This window comes from Cucumis sativus, chromosome 2, assembly GCF_000004075.3.
Source record: "Cucumis sativus cultivar 9930 chromosome 2, Cucumber_9930_V3, whole genome shotgun sequence".
In the NCBI taxonomy this organism is placed as follows: domain Eukaryota; kingdom Viridiplantae; phylum Streptophyta; class Magnoliopsida; order Cucurbitales; family Cucurbitaceae; genus Cucumis; species Cucumis sativus.
In genome coordinates this window covers 865,614-889,086 of record NC_026656.2, presented here as the reverse complement: position 1 = coordinate 889,086, position 23,473 = coordinate 865,614, and the positions used below count along the sequence as shown (strand labels likewise).

Genomic DNA, 23,473 nt, shown 5'->3' with positions numbered 1-23,473 from the left:
ATTAATCGGTAACCACTTACCGTTTTTATATTAAATATTTTAATAAAAGTGAACTGAATTTCTTTGGAAGCCCAACTATGGCCCGGCCCACAAATCAGTTTAAATGAACAGCCTCTTGCTTTTACGTTGATTAACCAGAAGAATAGCAATTAAAAAAAAGAGTAAAAATTTGAAATCCAATATATATGAAATTTAATTTAGAGGTTAAATAACAAGTCTGGTTACCATTTAACCTCTCTTAAATTATATTTGATATTTATTATATGATTTCCATATATTTTAAAATTTCTCCATATTTTTCTTATATATTTAAGCATTATCTAAAAAAATATTGTTGATATTTGTCTTATTCAACTAACACAAAACCTTATGAATACTTCTAATAACGAGGCTCTTGTAGACTTTAATTGCATGAGTATTTTTTTGAACAACCTAAATCTATCTATGTTTCTAATTCTACGATAAATTTACTCGTATTTAGGTGAATTTTTTTATTCGAAACAATATTGCCATCTAATAGAGTTTTGCCGACATCAAATTTCATTGGTTACACACTGCCAAATCAACCAATCCTTCACATTCTTATCAATTTAAAAAGAAAAAACAAAAGAAAAACGAAAATCAGAAATACTTTTTGAGGCAGAAAAGGACCGAAGACTTTTTTGATCAGCAGTGAAGGCAGCCTCTATCTAACGGACAGTGACAGTTCCCATTGGATATTTCCCAATCCAACAAATAGAAATAAGCCACGTCAGAGAGCCAGAGTAATTGTAATTTGTCAATATCGAAAACGATAAATATGGGCCGACCCAATAAACTGCAAAAAAGGGCCAGGCCCATGCTTTTGTTTTGTTTCTGAAGAATTAAAGGCCCAATAAATTTCAGAATAGAGTTTTGGGGCTGTCTTATCGAAAGGGACAAATATCAGGGAAAAAAAAAGTTGGGCTCGAAAATCCAAAAAGTTATGACTGTCAAAAGAAGCAAAGCCCAGTACAGTATGAAGCCGAACGAAGCCTTCAGGAACAACACATTCTCTTTTTACTTCAACTCTCCCTTTTCAAGACTTTAGCTTAATGCAAGTAAACATAACTTAATCAACAATTGATATGTACTTCTTCGTTAACTGAACGATTAAGTTTTTCCACATCTCTATTCATCATCGTACGAACAAAGAAAACTATTAGTCTGACACAAACATCGATTGGTAAAGCTTACCGTTCAAAAGTAAAATCAACAAAATCAATTTAACTATTTTAGTTTAGTCAAGCAAATTGAACCAACTATTTTAGTTCGGTTTGTTTGGTTAACTTTTTTCTCTGTCTCTGTATTTGTTTTTTTACTTCTTTCTCAATGTCGTACATGGTTTTGTTTTCAACATCAAGTCTTGAAGCCACAACTATCAATACTAATTGAACAAATTAACTTAACCGACTAGTTAAGTTTCTACCTCAACCAATAGTTATTTATGTTCATAGTTCAATTTTCATATTTTTTTTGTTTCAACTATTGAGTTAACATAAAATCAAACTTTTGACTAGTCACGTTAGATTCTCGTCTTTGATCTAATGTATATTTTAGACTATATATTTCAAGGTAATTTACACACTAAACGTGATACATATAAATAAAAATTCATATATAGTTGTATATATCTTATACATTATCTAACAATAATTAGAATAGGTTTGGAAATAGTTCAAATACCAAAATAGGGTTTTAAAATTTTGAAATACAAAGAGTTTTGTTTTTATCTTTAAGCTATTCAAACGGAGAGTTTGAGGGTTATATATATATATTATATATATATATATTGGTCTATGAGAACAAAGGTAAGGACTTTGGGTTTCACATTGTTTCATAGGCAGAGATAGCAATAAGGTAACATTCCATTGTGCCATTTGAATTTCTCTTTTTTCTTTTTCCATTGAAACTGACTTGTCATTCTCTTTTGTCAATACATAAACAACCTCTTCTTAACTATAAAACAAATCCCTTTAGGGTTTCTTTGGCCTATTTGCTCACATTCTATTGGATTCACATCCTATTCTTATCCCTATTTGCTCATCTCATCTCTCTCTCTTTTTCCAAAATTGTGTTGTATCACTTTTGTGTTCTACCGCTCGAGATGAGTTGATTCCGGAGATATTTAGAAATGCTAATTTGAGTATAGTTTAATGGATAAGACATTAATTAACATTTCAAAGGTCGATGATTTGATTTCTTACGACATGATCATTTAATAACTTTAACTATAGAAAGAATATCTTGGACTCAATCAAATTATTTGGATTTATTTTAAGATTTCACGATCATCTTAAAATCCATTTGCAATATCTATACAAACTATCTAAAGATAACTTACAAGATTGGGGAAATCAAATTATACCCAAGCACTTTGCAATGGTGTTTCAATTTCTTTAGATTGAATCCAAAACTTAAACGAGGGTTGATATTTTAATTTTTATTCATGTTTTTATTGGACCCATTACTCGTGTTTAACAAAAATAAATAAATGAGTTACATAAAACAAAGCATCATACAAAATTAAGTTTTACATAATCGACAAATAAAGAAAGTAGAAAACATCGAGAATCAATGTGTAATCTATGTGGTTTACTAATAATGTGTCTTAGAAACATCCACGGACATATAGAGAAAAAAAATTCAATTTATATATATTACGTTTATTTAGAGTTTGAGAGTTTATATCACACGCTACTCTAAACCATAGGTTTTAAACCGTAAATAACGTAAAGAAAACAATCGTACTTGATCGTTTAGAATATTAGATATCATATTCAAGACGTTCCAACAAATTAAACAAAGTCTAAAAGGTAGGAAAACGTGTCGATTGTAAGTCTCATATACATTATTTGCAATTTATATTATATTGATATCTATTTATATGGTTAAAAAGAGAAATAAAAGGGTTGTTTGTAAATTGCAGAGTATATATTATTTGAAAGTTGTTAAGTGCTCTTTTTCAAACCTCAAGAAGAAGAAGAAACAAATTAACATGGAAGTTCAAACCAAGTCAAAAAAGCACTTCACAATCTGGAAGAAAAAAAAAAAGAAAAAAAGTAAAATAAAAACACACTTACAAAAAGATCCTACTTTTGTCCCAACATCAACCTAAAAAGAATAATGCAATGCACTCAAAAAGCAAGGCCAAAAGCAAGAATGAGATCTTAAATTGAAAAAAGAGAGAAAAAAAAAACCCAATTGGTTGCTTTTAACAATCTCATGCATATTCAAAATTTTCTCATTTGGTTAATTGGAACGTGGTTTAATAGATAAAATAAAGATTATTAGATGATCAATAGTTCAATGAATTCGTTCAATAAATTAGAAAAAAAAAAGAAATATAGTCTAGTAAAAAAAACACTAATTATCAACACGATATTGATAGTTTGATCCAAAACTTTCCATTGTTTAACTAAGCAAGAGAAGTCTTACAAGTTAGAAAACAAAAAAAGAGAGAGTCAAGTGGGTTGGTCACTTTTTATTACAATGTGATGCATATTCAAAATTTCATCATATTTAAAGAATTTGAATATATATAAGTTGATAAAACGTTGGTTACTATTTTAATGATATTTGAGTATAGTTTAGTAGATATATTAGTATTAGTGGGGATATTACCATCAGTAAACTTTGAATTAAGGATAGAAGAGAAAACAACGGTTGGATATAGATTTAATAAACCCGACCCGTTTACATAGCTTAACTCTAAACATTTTCTTTTCTTTCTTTCAAATCCTAAAAATCAGAGAAAAAAAAGAGCTTCTTTAATCTCCGAATAAACTTCAAAAATCACTTTATGATAATGACGAGAATTAAGTGAAATAAAGCATTGTAAAAGCTCTTCCAACTCTTTCCCTCCAAATATCTTCTTCTCAACCACCATTTCCGCCATTGACGCCTTAAAATCCATGTACGGATTCGACGAGTTTTTCACCACCGCAAAAAACCCATCTCTCATTTTCCTCTCCGGTCTCCGGCGACCATGTCTCCGTCGATGACGGCGGCGTGACACGGACGAATCCGACGTTAAACTTCGTGAAGAAAACAGAGTCTCTGTTTCATCCTCCTCTGTTTCGTCATGTCCACCATACCACCACGCACTACCGAAGTCTTCCGGGTGCGGCCGCGGTAGTGGTGGTGCTGGTGGTGCAGGCCGAGAATGTGGATTCTTTCTTCTCTTGATTTTGGATTTGCTTCTGTGGCGTGATAAGCAATCGTTGAGATGGGAAAGAGGTGGGGAGATAATGGGAGAAGAGGCAGGAGGGGGAGGGAATTGAAAATGGGAAGGATTAAGAGGGAGTTTTGGAGTGTAATTAGAGGAAAGTTGAGGGGGTTTAGGAGAAATTAAGGGTTTGGAAATGGGTTTATGAGAAATAAGGATATCGGAATTTTTCTTGGAACGACAAGAGAAGAATGAGGATTGGAATAGGCGTGAGAATCTTAGTTTGAATCTTTTTTCCATTGGGAAGAAAGGAGGGAGTTAAAAGTACTTTTGAAAGGTTTTAGCTCTTGAAGTAGAAGAAAACAAGTGCTTTTAGGTTTTGAAGAATGAGAATGAGAAAGAGAGATGGTTAACTTTTTGAAGATAAAGGTTTTAGCTTTTGAAGTAGAAGAAGATAATGAGAATGATAGAAAGATTTCCTTTTTGGCTTTTGATGAAGAAGAAATTTAAGAGAAAGAGAGGTTTTTATGTTTTTAAGAAAGAAGAAGAAGAAAATGAGAGAAAAGGAGAGAGAGGTTATTAGCTTTTTGTAGATGTAAAGGAGAGGGAAAGGGAGAGAGAAAGTTTAGCTTTGGACAAATTTGAAAATGAGAGAGGCTCTTAAAACTGCTTTTTAATATAAAGTTAGCTATTAGATTTAAAGTATTAACATATATAATAATATTTATAAAAAAATATCCTATAAGATTTACTAGAGTTGCTATTAATTATAATCACTCTTTTAAATTTTTTCAAGAAGAAAATAATTATATTAGTGCATTTAATTAAATTATTTAATCATAATTTGTTAGCAAGAAGAAAATAATTATGTTAGTGTATTTAATTAAATTATTTAATCATAATTTGTTAGGTGACAATTTTTAAAAATATTTTAAATCATCAGTTGTATTCGATAATAAAAGTAAAATCCATACAAAATGAATACCTCAAAACCAAGATCTTATATCTTGCTCAAATTTTAAAATTCATCTCATAATTGAATTTAAACACCCTACGGCTACCCATTTGGTTAATTGTGGAAACAAAAATTAAGCATAAGTTTTGATAAAATATTACAAAATTTAAATTTATTTTTGAATGAATATATATTTTCTCAATTGAAAGTTTAACTTTTATTAATAAAATTTCAATGGTTGGTCTCGACCAAAAAGAACTCGTAAATTTTATTTCAACGAATTTTCTAAAAAAATTTAATTGCGAATGACAAAATAAAATATTATCATCCCAGTGTTTGTAAGTTTAACTTTAAAAAAACATAAAATCAAAACCGTTATCGAACCGACCGAGTCAAGATAGAAATCTAGAAAGGGAAGATAAAAGGAAGAGGATGTGAAAGTGCATATTTGTGATGATGTTGAAGGGAGCAATGGAATGGATTTGTATGAAAGAAAGAAACAAAAAGGGAACCCAGTTTAAATGATGAACTAATAAAGCCTTCTTTCTTTCTTCCCCACTTTCTCTTTTTGTATTTTTAAAAACAACATTTTCTTTTTCTTGCTTCCTTATTTTGTTATTTTAATTGTCTTTATAAAATACCACAATTTTAGCTACTTCAATATAATAAAAAAGTTAGCAAATTAATTGTTAGTTTAAATTCAAACTATCACATTAATTACTATAGTTTTTTTCTTCAATTATCACATTAATTACTATAGCTATTAGGCAGAAATTTGAATATTTCATCTCTAATAATTTTATAAGAAACAAACTATGTTAAATTTTTATTATATTTATAAATAAATTAACTAATATAAATATACTTCAACCATCACTTTACAAACTTTGTAAGTAAAGAAAACCAAAGAACTTAGAACACTCAATGTATATCTTAAAAGCATAACTTCTAAGAATGATTTTTAATAAATACAAAAATTCCAACGGCATACATTAATTTATTTGTATCAATAAATTTGACCCAAAAAAAAGAAAAAACAATTCGTAATCTTTTTAAAAAAAGAAAAACAAAATTCCCCAATTAAAACAAAGTACTGACTTAAATATTAAAGATAACATCACCAAAATAGACACAAATTTCACTGTATATATATATATTTGAAAGTCATAATTGTACTAAAAGGTTTTCAAAAGTGTAAAAAAAAAAAAGAAGAAAAAGATGGTTTTGAAATTTGAAAAATATAATTCTCTTGTATGAAATTATATGAAGTATTATTTTTGCCTTTGTAGACCTATTTTTTTGATAGCCAGGTACTGTCTTTAAGTGTAGGCATTAAATATAAAGAATCTTCTATCTTTTCATCTGTTCTTCTTCTTCTTCTTCTTTTTTATTTTCATTTTTTTTTATTTTCCTACTTTATAATTATTTTTATAATATATGGTTATTGTGATTATTCAAATAATTATCAATAAATTTTAAAATATATATTTTATTTGATTGCCCATATTACAATTTAAAAAATAGATAAATAATTAATATGGCATTTGCTACATTCTTTGTTCTCATAGTGCTCCTTATTTCATGGCTCAACTTTAATTCTTGTTTTCTTAAAAGGTGTTGTTAGATTTATTGAATTATTACCTAATGAGTAAAGAAATATTGGCTCAATAATTTCAAAAAAGGATGAAAAAGTAGAAGTTAGTATTTATAATCCAAGCTAAGTCAACCTTTATCTTTTGATATTTTTATTTTATTTTCTCTTCATATATATGGATTTTAAAAACGAACTAAAATAAAATAAAATATAAAAAAAATAGATTTAATCAATATTAGTGATGGAAGCGTATCGGTGTCTATCAATGCCTATTAAAATTTTTGTTATATTTTGTAAATATTCTGTCAAATTTTTCATTTTCGTCGATTCTCTATTTTAAAATAGTTTTTTTATATGACATTTGTTTAATTAATAATCTACAAAATTGTGTTACGGTGATTTTAGTTTTACTTTTAAAATGGAAATATAAGATGCTCGATTAGGAATGTAATAATGACGTGATGGAGTTAAAGTTATCGACATATGAAACGTTATAGTTGATGTATTGTCCAAATTTACTCCATTATACTTTTTTAGCACAATAATTTATAGCAAGAAGTTTGAAATTTTGATCTAATCAACGTGTTCGAGTAGTTAGATTTATGAGTTATAAAAGATAAACTCGAGATAAATCCAACCAAATATATTATTGTTAATGATTTGTGTATATATAAGTATTACACATGAGTAAGATTCTCTTGTCTACCAATACACAAAATATGAACCAATCACTCTCAAAATAAACTCTAATTGAAATAAATAAAGTGTTTATGTTGCTTCAATCCAAAACCCATATGTTTAGGAATGATACTTAGGACAATAATTCCCAAAGTAAATGCCAAAAATAAGACAATGTTAAGAAAGTGGACCAATTCATTAATTAATAACTTAAGCAAATCTCTTTATAATTAATTTTACTAATTTGGATTTCAAATTTGAAATGCCAAAGAGCCAAATCTTACATTAATTAATTAAATTCTAACGAGGGGAGCAAAGTGTTGATAGAAAAGACTGAAAATAAGTTAAGAACTCACTACCAAGTCAATAAAGTCTCCATTAAATACATATAATATGATTTTAAAACCATATTATATGTGATTTGTTGTGTGATGTTTAAATATAATTTATATCCTTAATATTGGGAATTCGTTTAAATAAATAACAAATACAAAAAGTCTATAAAGATTAATTAAACTTATGGTTTTTTTTTTTATATAAGATCTTATGAACTAAGATAAAATAATAATATTAGAAACTTCATTCTTTAAGGGTTTAAATTCAAAATTTGGCCACATGATACAAAAAAAAAAGTGAGATTTCCCAAATTTAATTTGGATCTATTTTTGGAATAGATTAATTAAATCACCTTTAATGTGTATTATTCAAAACATATGACAAATGGAGAAACTAGGTTTCAAATTTCTTAGTACATTATTGTAAAGTTGGATATGTCCCCATGTGTTATTGACTTCTAATTTAGATTTATTTAATTATAGAAAGATTTTGAATATTTGTTTAATTTAGCCATAGTATATGTATTAATATATTTAATTACAACTAGTTTATTGTACTTAAGATAATAATAAAATCAAAATTACCAAAATCATTAGGTTCAAAGAGGCACGGCAAAGAAAAATAAAATTAGAATAAGAGCTATAGAAATAATAAAAAGAAAAAAAAATTGTTACTCAATTGGATCAAATCTCTCCAATAATTATGTTATTGTTAAAACAAATACGATCACACGCGAAATCTTATATTAATTAGGAAGGAAAGATGTATGAAATATAAGTAAGAATAGTTATCTTTTAATCCTATACGACATTTTAGGTGAAACTAAAAGATAAAGATTTTGTTTGATTTAATTTATCAAACTGTGTAACGCAATTATGTTGGAATTTAAGTTTCGGTATAAAAGAAATGAATAAATTTTGAAAATCATGACGAAATAATAGAAATAAAACTTAGAGTAAAGCAAAACAATAAGGCATAGTGTTATAGCAGTTTGAGTTCTTAATTTACTCAAATTATTAAAATAATAAATGATGTTTTGAAACTAAAACTAAACCATTTTCTTTATGAAAAAGAAAATAATTAAAAAAAGTTTTTTTCTTTTAATTAAATCAATCCAAACATACTCTAAACTTGAATGTGTCCTTAACACGAAATCGAAAACCATTTTAAAGCAAGTGAGAGAAGAAAACAAACACATTCTTAAAAACCAAAAGCAGTAGACAAAAGCCAACACGGGAGTAATAACTCAACCAACGTAGACTTGAATTATGTATCAATTTCAAAATCAAAAGTTCAATCTATCATCTAACATATTGAAGGTATTACATACAAAAATTTCATAGGAAGATGTTGTAATGAAAGAAATAGCATTGTGAAATGAGAAAACAAACATTTGAAATGTAAAACATGAATGCATTTGAAAGAGAAGAGAGAAGAAGGGATCTTTTTAGGGTTAGAAGGTTACAAAAGCAAAGAAACAAAAAATAAATAAAAGTTAAAGAGGGTTGAATAAAATGCAAAAAGTAAATGCACGTTTTCACTGCAACCACCAATCGTTTTAACACTCAAGTTTTGGCCTAGACGACAAGTAGAAAAACGGAAACAATAAAACTCTCTTCCTCTACTTTTCTTTCCCTTCAACCGATGTGTCGGTTTTCATTCTGAATTTTGGCTCTCAAATTTCACTATTCCCATTTTCTCATTTTTCAAAAATAGTATTTTTATAAATAAAAAATTTGAACAAAATTATTAAAAAACAAATTTTATTACACCTAATTTTTATATTAACGTGTAAATATTTTGACAATTTTGTTTTTCACCAAATTCACAAACCACGGTATTTTTCTTGTGTATTAACTAAATTGTAATTTAGTCCCTTATTACACGAAAAAGTTCTCCAACTTAAAATTTTATTCCCTAACTTTTCTTTTATTTATGAGTAATTTTTAAATACAACAAACAAATATTTACAAACTATAATCAAATTTCATATTTTATTTTTATAAGAAAAAAAAAGTCTCTTACTAACATAGTAATCTAGACATGTAAACAATTTTATTAAATTTAATTAAAAATTTCACGATAGAGATAAACGGTAATAAATTATAAATTGTAGAGACTATTCAAGTCTATAAACTAAGTTATTCTAAATTTACGACGGTTAAAGTAAGTTTAGCTCAATGATAATTGACATGACCTTTCAATCTTAAAAGTGAAAGATTCGATTTCTCGTCCTATAACTATTGTATTCATAAAATATATAAACTATATCGTTACGAAATAAATCGTTAATTTCATATAAAACTGTGAACGCAAATACAAAACGAGAACTATCGTTATTAGCTATTATTTAACGAAGTTCTTCATCATGAACACAAAGCTTCGATATCTTTACACGCTTGACGGAAATATTTCAACGGATAGACCAGCACAATAGGCCCAAGCCCAGTTAAAAAAGGAGGGCTCATACAAACGGCTAACTTTCAAAGCCCAATCGGTCATTTTGGCTTCATATCTGAATGCTCCAGACATATCCAGCACAGGCCCAGCCCAATCAATGAACAAGCCATTACACATCTGTTTTATTATTTTTATTATTATATCATCCTATTATAAATAGTTCCATTTCTTTTCCATTTAATCAGGAGTGAACATTGAAGAAGAAAATCAACCTACTGACTTTGCCTTGTTGACGGTTAATGTCAGTTTGAGCATTTACTAAATTCACCATAATTGATTTGACGGTGTTTTGATCGAAAAACCAACTCTAACTGACCACTGCATAACCTGACTATGAATATATAATTAGCATGAAATGTAAAACATGTATATTTTTTGGGCACCATAAGGATACCGAATGTTCAAAATATAAAAGACCCTAAGTGTAGGAGCATTTAATATTTTTAATCAGGGGATAGGAGTTGGATATTAAATTGGTTCAAAGTTGGGAGAGTGATAGGGAAGGCCGGTAACCACGCCCAAGATTGAGGCTTCAAAAGAATTGATTTCCTAAGCTAAATTCGTCACTTTAATTTCCACTTAATTTATTTGGATTTGACCATTGAATTTGGAGTGCACGTCTACCTCCATCAAACTATCACATACCCAATTCTTTTCACTTTAGTTAAAAAAAAATAAAACCATTCTAAGTTTGAGGGTCCATATATGGTGTAATTGCTACTAACACGTCATATTTCAAGAGTAGTTTTTGCAATTTGTCAAAAAATAAATCTTAAGATTATTTTTTAGTTCAACGAATACAAGTTGATGATCGAAATACTAACACCTCAAATGACAAATAATGTATTTATCAATTTAAAAAAGTTAAGATGTTATAGGCTTGAGTTAGTTTGAATGATTTGACTCAAATTGGAAAAATAAATCTATACATGGTAATTGAATAAAGGAAATTAAAAGCTAATTACCATTGCTTAAGATAAAAGTATTTTTCTATAATCAATTTATTAAAACAATAATATGAAAAGAAGCAACAAAACAAAATTGAGTCAAAGGTCAATAAAAATCTTCACTTTGGTGTTTAAGTCACTTTTCACATTGATATATCCCTTTTAAATTATAAGAATTGATCAAATTGGAGGAATATTTTGAAAATGGAATTTATTTCTTAAATATGCATTTCCCCTAAATCTTAGGCTGAATTTATTTCCCTTTTTTTTTTTTTAAATGGGAAAATTAATTACCAATTTAACAATTCTATGAATTAATTAAGCATATATATGGGAAGGCAATAATAATTCTTTAGCAAGTTGGAGGAACATTTAGCATTTGACCATATTATAAAAGAAAGTGAATAATAATTTGATTGGTAGATGGATAAGAATGAAAAAGAAAATCATAGTCAAATCAAAATTATTTCAATTTCATTACAAACACATGTCTTAGAATTATAAGATTTTATTTCCAATCATGTAAAAAAATAAAATAAAGAATATATTATTCATGAAAAGATTAGGTATTCTTATGGATTTGACATTATATGTAAAGACTCATTAGTTGTGGAGCATAAATATTAGAAGAGAATCTATACATATATATATATATATATATATACACATACACATATACATATATAATGATTTTGATATTATAAAAAATATTTGAGAAAACCCTAATAATGATTCTCCCCACTTGATACTCTCCACCACTCTCAAGTCAAAACCACACACATGATTTGTTTTGAATGAGATAGAACAAATGGGTTGGAACTTTCTCCACTTTACTTTTCCTTTTCCAACTTTTGTTTTCACTTTCAAATGAATTTTATTTTTTAGTGTATGAGTTTTAAAGAATACATGCGTTTGCTTATTCAATTTTAAAAATAGACATTTTTTAATTTAGTGTTATAGACTCGTTCGACTCTTAAATTTTCATACTATATACTTTTTGTCTAATAGGTTCGGAATATCTCACATTACTTTATATTTTTATTTTAAATAATTATTTACCATTATTTTAAGTTTAAATAAAAGTATATTCTTAATATTTATGCCCTCTTTAAAACTATTTTTTTAATTAAAATTTTAAATACCATATAATTATTTTAAAAAAACTAAATATAAAATACTTTTAAGAGCTTATAAACATATTTTTCAAAATTTAAAAGACTAAAAAGATATGTTTTAAAAATTTCCAATCAAATGAATTTGTTATTATAAACTTAAAGACGAGAAAGATTTATTTATAAAACTCGTACACAAATAACAAGAAATTAAAAAAGAAAAGTAGTTTTTCCAAATTACAAATCAAGGGATGTGATTACTTTCATTTCAATTTTTTTTAATTGTCACCTTCTCCCTACTTTGTTCGTTCTTCTTTTTTTTTTACCTTTTACTGTCTGTTTTGTTATTTGGTTTATATATTTTAAATGTAGTCTGTGTAAAAAAAAATAGAACATTTAACAAAATATTTACTATTCATACAAAAAAAAATCAAGTGTAATGAATTTTGTCTTTTAGTGGTTTTGTTTTATAGCAAACTGTTATCAATTTTTAAAAAACTCCTTTTGATTATAGTATTTTTTAAAAATAACCATTTTAGTTGCCCACTCTCATTTAATAATTAAAATGAGTAATTGTAATTGATAATCATTGTAGGAATAATAATTACGGATATAACAACATTTAGAAAAAACTACAAATATAGCAAAATTATCGCTGATAGACTTGTATGATCTATCAAATATTTGTAACATGGTATATCGACGTGATAAAATTAGACAAATTTTGCTATATTTACAAATTTTTTAAAATGTTGTTATATATTTAATTATTTTGAATCTAATTGTTAAATTTGCAACTATTCCAACTATTTAATTTTGTGTGTATATACATATACAAATTTAAAATATTTGAAATGGCAGATACTGAATTTACAAATTTGTAAATAGATTAATATTTTCAAAATATTATAGTGAAAGAAAAGAAAAGAAAAGAAAATTGTTGATGTCTTATTGTTATTTGTTTTGATTTGGAATACAGCTGGTTTGCCTTTTACTTAGAGTAACGGCCACAAGCTCAGTCCATTTAAAATGCCTTGAAATTTGTATACACACAACATATTATATAAAGTGGCTCACCTAATCTTTGACTTAATCATCTTTAATCTCATTTTTAATTCATACAATCATTTCATACCTTACCTTATTTTAGTTTCATAATCAATATATTGATATTTGATACCTTTAGGTGATAGAAAATAGTAACATGGTAGTTTAAGGTAAGCTAGAGTAGGATGAAATGTACACAATTTCACCTAAATTAATTAGGAATATCTTATTTCTTCTTCTTTCAAGTTTAATACTTAGGTGATAGAAACATGGTTGAAGAAAGACTTTATAGTTTAGTTAAAATAATTTTAAAATAGTGTACTTTAAAACTTGTGAACCTTCTTGAAAAAAGTTTAATCAAATTATTGATTGTCAACTTGTATGACAAACTTAATTTTCTATAATTTAAAAACACATATTTGGTCCCTCATCACATCAATTTATCAATCTGCATCATAACAAAATCCTCCTAATACTTACAAAACTGAAATTGGAATACGATATATAACAATTAATAACCTTCCTTTTATACAGACTAAAAGTTACTTAAATTTTTTTAAAAAGTTCATATAATGTATGGGTGAAAATGTTAACAAAATCTGTGGTAATTATTAAATTCAATTGTTTATAATCATGTCAAAAGGAACGTAACTCCAATTTTTTCATGCCATTTATAAAGAGAATAAAAAAAGAAAGCATTTCTTTTTTTTTGTTATATTGAAGAAAATTAAAACAGACAAGTTTAATTAATTAATTAATTATCTATGTAAAGAAAACAAAACAATTGGAATGATTCAACTATTCAACTAAAAGAATATATTCATAGCTTAGAAAGCAAGTTCTGTTTTACAACTCAAAAAAAGAAAAAAATAAAAAGAGAAATAAAATTACAAATATGGATTCAAAAGCATAATCCTTTATGTTTCTTTGTCAAAATCAATCACTTAAATTACTTTATTTTCACTTAGTGGTTTACATTTACATTGATTTGAAATATTCATTATTTCCACTTGCATAACATAATTCATTATTAATGGGTAAAAAATTGTTTATTTGGCTATTTGAGATTTATTTTGTTTTATGATAAATTTTTATGGTTTTTTTGTTGATTAAAAAAAGCACTTACCAAATTAAATTAGTTCATTTAATTAATACCATAAAACTATTAATTAAATGTACTACCAACCATACATTATATTATTCATTTATTATGGTCAAATCTGTTCGAAATTTCCATTTTTCTTCTTCTTAAAAAATAATAAACCCCAAATTACTTTGTAAATAACACAAAATTGTTATTGGAGAACTAATTTAATACTGCCAATGAAAATCCAATTTTCGAAAACTGAAAACCAAATAACTAAATAACTATCGAAAAATGTTTTTTTCTTCTTTTAAAAAACATCATTTTTTTTCATTAAAGCTATTTTTCCCAATATTATTTACTTTTATACATGGAAACGTTTTTATTTCCATTTTAACGAACTCAAACAAAGCAAACATCAATCAATTATCATTTTCTTCTTTTAAAAAAATAATAATAAGTTTCATAAAATTTACAAGAAAATATTTGGGTTGGCCTAACGGAACCTCATTTTTAGGATTATTATTCTGGAAAGAAACCCTAATTTAATACTGGCAATGAAAATCCAAGAAATAAAAAATGTAGGCTAATGATAAATTAAAATTAATATTCAATAGTTCCAATTTAATTTTCCAATGATTTCTCTTTGAATAAATTGAAACAAATCTTATTTTATAAATAAGGTAAGATGGAATATATGGAAAGTTCAAGTTTGTTTCTTCATCCAATTTTCATGACAAATATCCATTTCCACGTACACCTTCTTTTTCTTTTCTATTTCCCGCAGCCAAACAAGGCCTATTTCAAAATCAAACCACTACCATTTTTTTCATTTAAAAAATATATAGATACATCTAGAAAAATAAGAAGAAAAAAGCGTACGAGAATTAGATCGTTATGAAATCGTTTGAATTATGGAATATAATCGAGAATGAATACGTGAAACGTCAAAATGATGGAAAATAAAATTAGGTTGAAAACTCTTGAGGAGGGAATGGGTTTGGAGTTTGGTAGTTAGTACATGAAAAAACAAACATTTAAAATGGTATGAGAATAATGAATCAAAAAAATTCACGTTACAAATTAGGGTATAATCACACGAGAAAGAAAGAGATGGATTCAACAAAGTAAAGATTTTATAGGGAGAAAGCCAACCAAAATGGAAGTTTTTTAAAAATATACATATAAACAAATACAACAAACTATTATTTTTGTTATGTTATTTGCATCTTACCAATATTTTTCAAAATCCAAACAAAGTTTATAAAAACTTAAAAAATGGTTCGATAGAACTAGTCGTGTTTTTAACGAGAGATTGTACAATATTATAAAAAGTGAAAAGAAAATCTTTAAATTGGCCTAAAAACAATTGCACATTTTACATGTGTCAATATTAGATTAGTTTATTTTGCGTTTAATCTTTATTTACGTTACTTCCTAACTTTTATAATGTTTGCTTTGATAATTTTCTCTAATCTTTCCATTCCAAAATCAAAGAAGGGATATTCATTAAGATTAAATAATAAATTCAATTTGTTTGTTCGAATCAAATCAATCAGAAAATAATAATATTTATATATAATTATAAAAACGAACTAGTTGACAACCAACCAACTCTAACACGTCCTAAATACGGTAACATTACTAATATAGCAAAATTGGATAAAAAAAATGATAATTTTTATATTTGCTAAGTTTTCTCAATTTGTAAAAGAATTTCCTTTTTATGAAAAATACAACAAAGCAATATGAAAAAAAAAGTGTGGTTGGGGAATAAAAAGGGTGGCAAATGGGATATAAGTAGAGAAGAATAATCATAAGGTGTAGTGTGGGAGTGAAAAAAGATCACATGGTTGACAGCCTCATCATCAAACTAAGGCGACCTAAGAGATCATATTACACACAATCTCTGGACCCCACTCTAGACTATGATAAGTTTGGTGGGGAACTTTCCACCAAATCATACCCACCAAAAGTTTGTAGGTCACAACAAAACTATAATTACCAAAACTTTAGCCCTCCTAAATGTTTAGATTAAGAAAAAAATAAAAGGAAAATAGTCTCAAATACAGAAATTGACAATATATTTGGAGTGAAGATAGAAGATAGTTTGTTTGTTTTTTTTTTTTTTATAAAAAAAGTGGACATTAAAATAGCAAAAAAAAATTTATGATAAAAGAGTTTATGTTACTACATTTTTTAAAATGGTAAAAGTAGCAAATTTAAAAACGAATAGTCATGATACAATTTATGAGTTTTTTTTGTTATTTGATGCAATTTTCGTTTAAAAAAATCAGAAAAATATTTAAGATAAATTAGGAAAAAAGATTTATTTAATTTGTTATATTTAAGTTTCTCTAGAGTGTAATTTTTTTTGTTAATTTAATTATTTTTTAAACAAAAAACATCAAGTGAAATTAAGAAAACAAAAACAAAATAATCAAATCCAATATGAGGCAGGAAAAACACATCCATTTTAGGATATCTAGCTAGTTAATGAATGAAAAATAACTTGAATAAACAAAATAATCTTTCGTATCTTTTATTCAAAAAGTATAAACCACAAATTATTTAGGTTTTTGGATTTTCAATTTCACTCTTCCAATCAAACCTAAATAAATAGTCGATTAATCAATATTGGATCAACAATTATTTTCATCAGTGTTTGAATTAAATATTTATTTATTTATTTATTAACTCAAAATAATAATCAAATAAATATTTTAAACATTAAAAGGATATATTATATAAAGTTTGGAGAAGGAATAAGTAACGGCGTGTGTGCCGAAATGAAAAAATCGCGGGCCAACCGTGTAGGCCCCGCCGTTGCAGGCCCCTTATCCGAGCTGGACAGCTCACCTACGACGATTTCTTCACTCCATGTGATTCTCTCAAACCAAATTCCTTTAACAAATAAATTATTTCTTTCTCTTTTGCCTAAACTACCAAAAACAAAAATATTTTCCTAAATTAAAAGCTAAGATAAATTGTTTTTAATCTAAGTTGACCATTTTTGAAAAAAAAAAAATCACTTTCGATATATGTAACTCTATACTTAAAGTCTAAAGTACTGATTAACTAACTATTTAATTGTAGCATTTTGCTCCATTTGGAGTTTGTTCATTTTACTATATAGTTTGAATTTTAGTTTCTGTATTTTTTATAAATATTAAATTTTATCTCTTGAAATTAAAATTTAATTGAATGACTTTTTTTACAATAAAAAAAGAATATATTCCCATAATTTATAATAAAAATGCTACTTATAGCAAAGAGTGGATGAAGACACTAATTTTTTTAGGATTTAATTTTTAAAAGTATAGAAAATTGATAAAATATTTATCGTTCATAAAATAAAATTAATCAAACTTTATTTTTTTATGAAGCATAAATATTTGGTGTAATGTTCTATTTGTGGCAATTTTTTATCTAGAAATCTCAAGTTTTTACTTGTTTTTTATTATCATTTTCTAACTTTACCTTCTAAGAATTAATTTATATATTCATGAAGTGGAGATTTAAAATGAAGCAAAAGAAAGAAGGAAGCTTAATTAGTTTTATTTCTTTTATATTTTAATTAATTTAAAATAAAAATATTTAGTTAGGAAATAAGTTTTAAAATTGTAAATCTCTAAACTAAACTTAAGAACTAAATCCAAACAAACCTCATCTCTCAGAAGTAAAATTACAAAAATTTCAAAGGTGTGAACTAAATTAAATTGAATCCCAAATAAAAAAATTGTAATATTTAAAAATCTAGGTACAAAACCTATTGACAAAAAATTGTTTGGAGTGATGTCAATTTATACCCACAAAATCAACTTTAATATTTGACACAATATTTACATTTGTAATAAATTTTTTAAAAAACTATTTAAACTGTTAAGTCAATTTAAATCATAATCGTATCAATTTAAATTCAAATTTTTTTATAATTGCTATGTTTTTTAAAATAAATCAAAATTTAGTTTTTAAGACAATTTTATTTCAAAATTGTTCATAAATTTATCAAAATTTTACAAAATTTAAAGACGTCTATATAATTTGAAAATTAATACATAGATAATTTTTAGAAATAATCCCTATAAAAATATTCAAGTAAATTTAATTAGCTTAAATTATAAAGATGAAACTTAGAAGAGGATTAATGTGATACAATTATAAAAATTAATTAAACCCTACAGATTAGGGATATAATTTAATATTTACCGAAATTTTTTTCCCATATTAACTATCGCTCTCTCTATATAAAAAGGCTACCATGGTAATTTCCGACAAAAATTAAATTCCTTCAAACGGCCGAAATCCGAAAAAGTGAAATAGGAAAGAAAAAAAAAAGAAAAAAAAAAAAGAACGCCTTGTTTGGCCGCGTCTGTGTCAGCTTGTTCAACATTCTCCACTTCATTTCTCCCTCTCTAGAATTTGGACCATTATTCTCTTCTTTATCTAGAGAGAGAAAGTAGGAGAATTTTGATTTATCATCAATCTCACAAGAATTTGGATTTTAATTTTGAACCCATCATAATCCTTTTTCTTGTTTATCCTTTGATTCTTTTTTTTAATTCTTAGAGTTTTTGATTTCGGATACTTTCATTACTGATTTTTTCCATTTCAATGTCAACACCTACTCCGGCGCCGACGTCTCCGCCGGCGACCAATACGACATCCCCACCGCCACCGACCCCTACTGCTCCACCCCCATCAACTCCAGCACAACCGCCGCCGTCTACTACACCGCCGCCAACTACCACTCCGTCGCCACCTCCACCTACCGCTGCATCGCCGCCAGCTCCTTCGCAGCCTCCGCCAACTTCTGCGCCACCTCCAGCCACCCCATCACGGCCTCCGCCGTCTACTCCAGAGCCCGCCCCGCCCACTGCAACTCCCTCACCACCGGCTTCCACTCCTCCGCCGTCCAGACCTTCGAGTTCTCCACCTCCTCCGTCTTCTACTACCTCTCCGTCTCCACCAACTGGCCGTAGTCCGCCGCCTCCGACTTCTCATACGCCGTCTACTCCGTCCAGAACGCCTCCTCCTCCTCCCTCAACGCCTTCCTCATCCTCGTCTAATATATCAACCGGACTTGTCGTCGGAATAGCAATTGGTGGAGTGGTAATTGTTCTTCTGCTGAGTATATTATGCCTTTGTTGTACAAAGAAAAGAAGAAGACGACGCGATGAAGAGGGATTTTATCCACACCCTCCGCCTGACCCTAAAGGTAAAATGATCGCCGGAAACTTGGATCATTTCAGAGTACTCAAAATTTCTAGGGTTTATTGACATCTTATTGTTCTTTCTTTGAATTGATCAAATTCTTATTTGCTACATTGTTTCTTTTTCAATTCATTGAAGTTCTGATTTCATGGATCTTGTACTGTTGTCTGCGATGGCCTTTAATGAGATCATCGGTTTATTTGCATCCTACATTTTAGATGACCTTATTTGTTTGAACTATTTTGTTGCTTACAGTTGACCCTTATGCTGGTCAGCAGCAATGGCAGAACAATGCTCCTCTACCGCCTGATCCTTTAGTTGGGATGGTGCCAAAGCCATCTCCTCCACCGGTAGTTGCATCCCGACCCCCGCATTCACCAACTGGCATTCGTCCTCCACTTCCACCTCCGCTCTATATGAGTAGCAGTGGAGGTTCGGGCTCTATGTATTCTGGGCCTGAAACGCCGCTCCCTCCGCCACCTCCCCCTCATATGGCCTATGGTTTCTCAAAGAGTACTTTTACTTATGAGGAATTGGCAATGGCCACGGACGGCTTCTCGGATGCGAATCTCCTTGGACAAGGTGGATTTGGATATGTGCATAGGGGAGTTCTTCCTAATGGTAAGGAAGTTGCTGTCAAGCAGTTGAAAGCTGGGAGTGGGCAGGGCGAACGAGAATTTCAAGCCGAAGTTGATATCATCAGCCGAGTTCATCATAAACATCTTGTTTCTTTGGTTGGATATTGCATAACTGGGTCTCAAAGATTGCTTGTTTATGAGTTTGTTGCTAACAACACTTTGGAGTTCCATTTACATGGTAATGCTATAGCCACATTTCAACCGTTCTCATTGTAATATGCAAATCTCCTTGTGTACTTGAGTTAGAAGTTAGTTCAACTAAAGTTTTATGCGTCGCTTGTTATGATTGTATAGCTCCTTCATTGCAGGTAAAGGGCGGCCGACCATGGATTGGCAGACTAGACTTAAAATCGCTTTAGGATCAGCAAAAGGACTAGCTTATATTCACGAGGACTGTAAGTTATCTAATGTTTCTGTTTTATGGTAAATTGATAGAATTGACGATATGGATATGTTCAAGGAATTTAATTATTACATTTTTGTTAATTAGGTCACCCGAAAATCATTCATCGTGACATTAAAGCTGCTAACATATTGTTGGATTTCAAGTTTGAAGCAAAGGTATTGATGTTTAGTTTTACACATTGAAATGTAGTGTTCTTTTTGTTCTGGCTGGAAGCTGAGTTCGCATTTGTCATTCATTTATACTGCTCTGATTAGACATTGAAAGTAGATTACCTCCATTCGGAAACTTAAAGGATTTGTCATATTCTTCTTGTTCTGATGACCAATCTGATTTGTTTTACTAGGTTGCTGATTTTGGACTTGCAAAGTTTACCTCTGATGTCAATACCCATGTATCAACTCGAGTGATGGGTACTTTTGGGTACGGCCTTTCTCGAATCCTGTTATTTTCAAATTTCATCGGAGGAAGATTACCCTTTACTGCTTATTGTGTTTCTATAATGAATTAGGTTTCATGTCAATACCCTTGCGTGAGAATAATTTCTAGTATCATTGTTGTTATTTTCATCGTGAATGTCTCTCTTCCCAAAAAATCGTCCAAATGAAATTCAACATTCGAGCATGAGCAGCATTTCGAGATGCCATACACAATCTGATAGATTTCTAAATATGTTGATTAGATCTTTCGTTATTTTCTTCTGTTCTCAATCTCTCCCATTCTGCATTCAGGTATCTTGCTCCAGAGTATGCCTCTAGTGGCAAACTAACTGAAAAATCAGACGTTTTCTCCTTTGGGGTTATGCTTTTGGAGTTGATCACTGGTCGTCGACCAGTCGATATGAGTAATACTGCTATGGAAGATAGCCTCGTAGACTGGGTAAGTTCTAGTATTGCTCATGGATGATTGTCGTAATCTTTTCTGAAGCTTCACTGTTTTCATTTCTGTTGCTCTCGATATGATGGTGCAAATTGTAAACATTATAAACCATTTCCATTTCAGGCTAGGCCGCTAATGAACCGAGCTTTAGAAGATGGAAACTTCGATGTTTTGGTCGATCCAAGGCTGCAGAACAACTACAACCACAATGAAATGGCTCGCATGGTTGCCTGCGCTGCTGCTTGTGTTCGTCATTCTGCCAAGCGTCGACCACGAATGAGTCAGGTAATAACCACAGTTGAAAACCTCCAATAATGTACTCAATGTGTGTGTGTATAATATATTAAACCACTGCAACTGTTAACCGAGCAGGTAGTACGAGCGCTCGAAGGAGACTCTTCGTTGTCGGATCTCAACGAAGGAGTGAAACCCGGGCAGAGCTCAATGTACAGTTCTCATGGAAGCTCGGACTACGACACCCATCAGTACAACGAGGACTTGAGAAAGTTTAGAAAAGTGGCATTGGGAAGCACAGAATATGGAGCGAGCAGCGAGTACAGCGGACCGACAAGCGAGTACGGGCTGTATCCGTCGGGATCAAGCAGCGAAGGGCAAACCACAAGAGAAATGGAGACGAGAACAGCAAAGAAAGAGAGTGGAGGCTTTAGTGGACGCTCTTGAAACAAAGGCTTTGTTTTAAATTTTCTATGTAAAGAAACGAACACAGGCTGTTCTCTTGACTTCGATTGTTACAAGAAGAAAAAAAAGGCATCATTTTCATATTGAATTAACCCATTTTTTTCCCTTTCTTTGGATATCTTGTTTTCACATTGTATTTATTATTGTTATTATCAATATTATTTGCTTATAATACAAATTACAAGTAACATGGTTCTTCATTTGCCTTAGGCATATCCTCCAACTTGTCATATGACTTATTCCTTGTATGGGCAAATATTATTTTTGTTTATATTTTTGTCATCATTGGAGCTTGCATGTTATTATATCTTATATTTTAAAATTTTAATATTCTGTTTTAATCCATGAATTTTGTTCTAGAAAGCTATTGTTGCAAATTTTTTCTATTGATTTGAACATAAATCTAAAATTGAGGTATTTCTTTTGCTTATTTATTTAACAACTTTTCCAGTCTTGGTAGTAGAAATTGAAAGGTGATTTTGAAACTTTTTGTACAAACTTAAAGCCAAAATTGTATAAAAGGCAAATCGAGATGAACTTGGTGAGAATTTGAAGCACAGATTTATTTCGAGTGTGACTTAATTCTTAAGTAATTGTAGTTACTAATTTTTTATTATTTTTGAAGGCTAGTTATTTTTATTTCCAAATGGACTTGTTCAATAACTTCCTATCAAAGGGACTTGTTCAATAACTTTAAATGTAATTCCCAATGTATATTATCTCTTAATTTCTAAACTTGAAGCCTCCTCCCCCTTAAAAACATAATTTGAAACAGATAACAATTCCAATTTGAAATATTTGATTTTATTTAAAAATAAATAATTGAGTCATTTTAAGTCACAAAATTACAGTTTTAAACATTTATTGGGCATAAAATTCCATAAAATTGAAAGTGTATAATAGATCATAAGTTTTAGCAACGGTCCAATTTTGTGCTAATAAACCCATGATATTTTTTAAAATTATAAACTTTTTTATTGAGTTGTTAAATATAAATATAAATTTCACGTCCAACAAACCCTTAAATATGAATTTCATATTTAGTGAATTCATTAATTAAAAAAATTGAATACGTCAAAACCTATTAGACAAAACTATACGCTAAGAGATCTATCGAGTGGACACAAAATTCAAAGACTTGATAGAGCAAAATCAAATAAAAGAACAAAATTCAGGACCTAGAGTTCAATTACAACAAGAAGCTGCTTTTCTTTTTTCTTTTTTCTTTCCATAATACAAAG

The 23,473-nt window shown here is 28.7% G+C and overlaps 2 protein-coding genes across 2 annotated transcripts; one reads left to right on the top strand and one right to left on the bottom strand.

The window, feature by feature from the left end:
• Positions 1-3,766: 3,766 nt before the first annotated feature.
• On the bottom strand, positions 3,767-4,486 carry LOC101211497 (transcription repressor OFP8). Its single transcript, XM_011651792.1, has one exon. It carries the CDS (start codon positions 4,484-4,486, stop codon positions 3,767-3,769), a length of 720 nt encoding a protein of 239 aa, XP_011650094.1.
• A 14,284-nt stretch (positions 4,487-18,770) lies between these two features.
• Positions 18,771-22,441, top strand: LOC101208385 (proline-rich receptor-like protein kinase PERK1). Its single transcript, XM_004139294.3, has 8 exons — positions 18,771-19,617; positions 19,869-20,429; positions 20,560-20,646; positions 20,742-20,812; positions 21,001-21,077; positions 21,386-21,533; positions 21,657-21,818; positions 21,906-22,441. Exons 1-8 carry the CDS (start codon positions 19,014-19,016, stop codon positions 22,212-22,214), a joined length of 2,019 nt encoding a protein of 672 aa, XP_004139342.1. The 5' UTR covers positions 18,771-19,013; the 3' UTR covers positions 22,215-22,441.
• Positions 22,442-23,473: the final 1,032 nt, after the last annotated feature.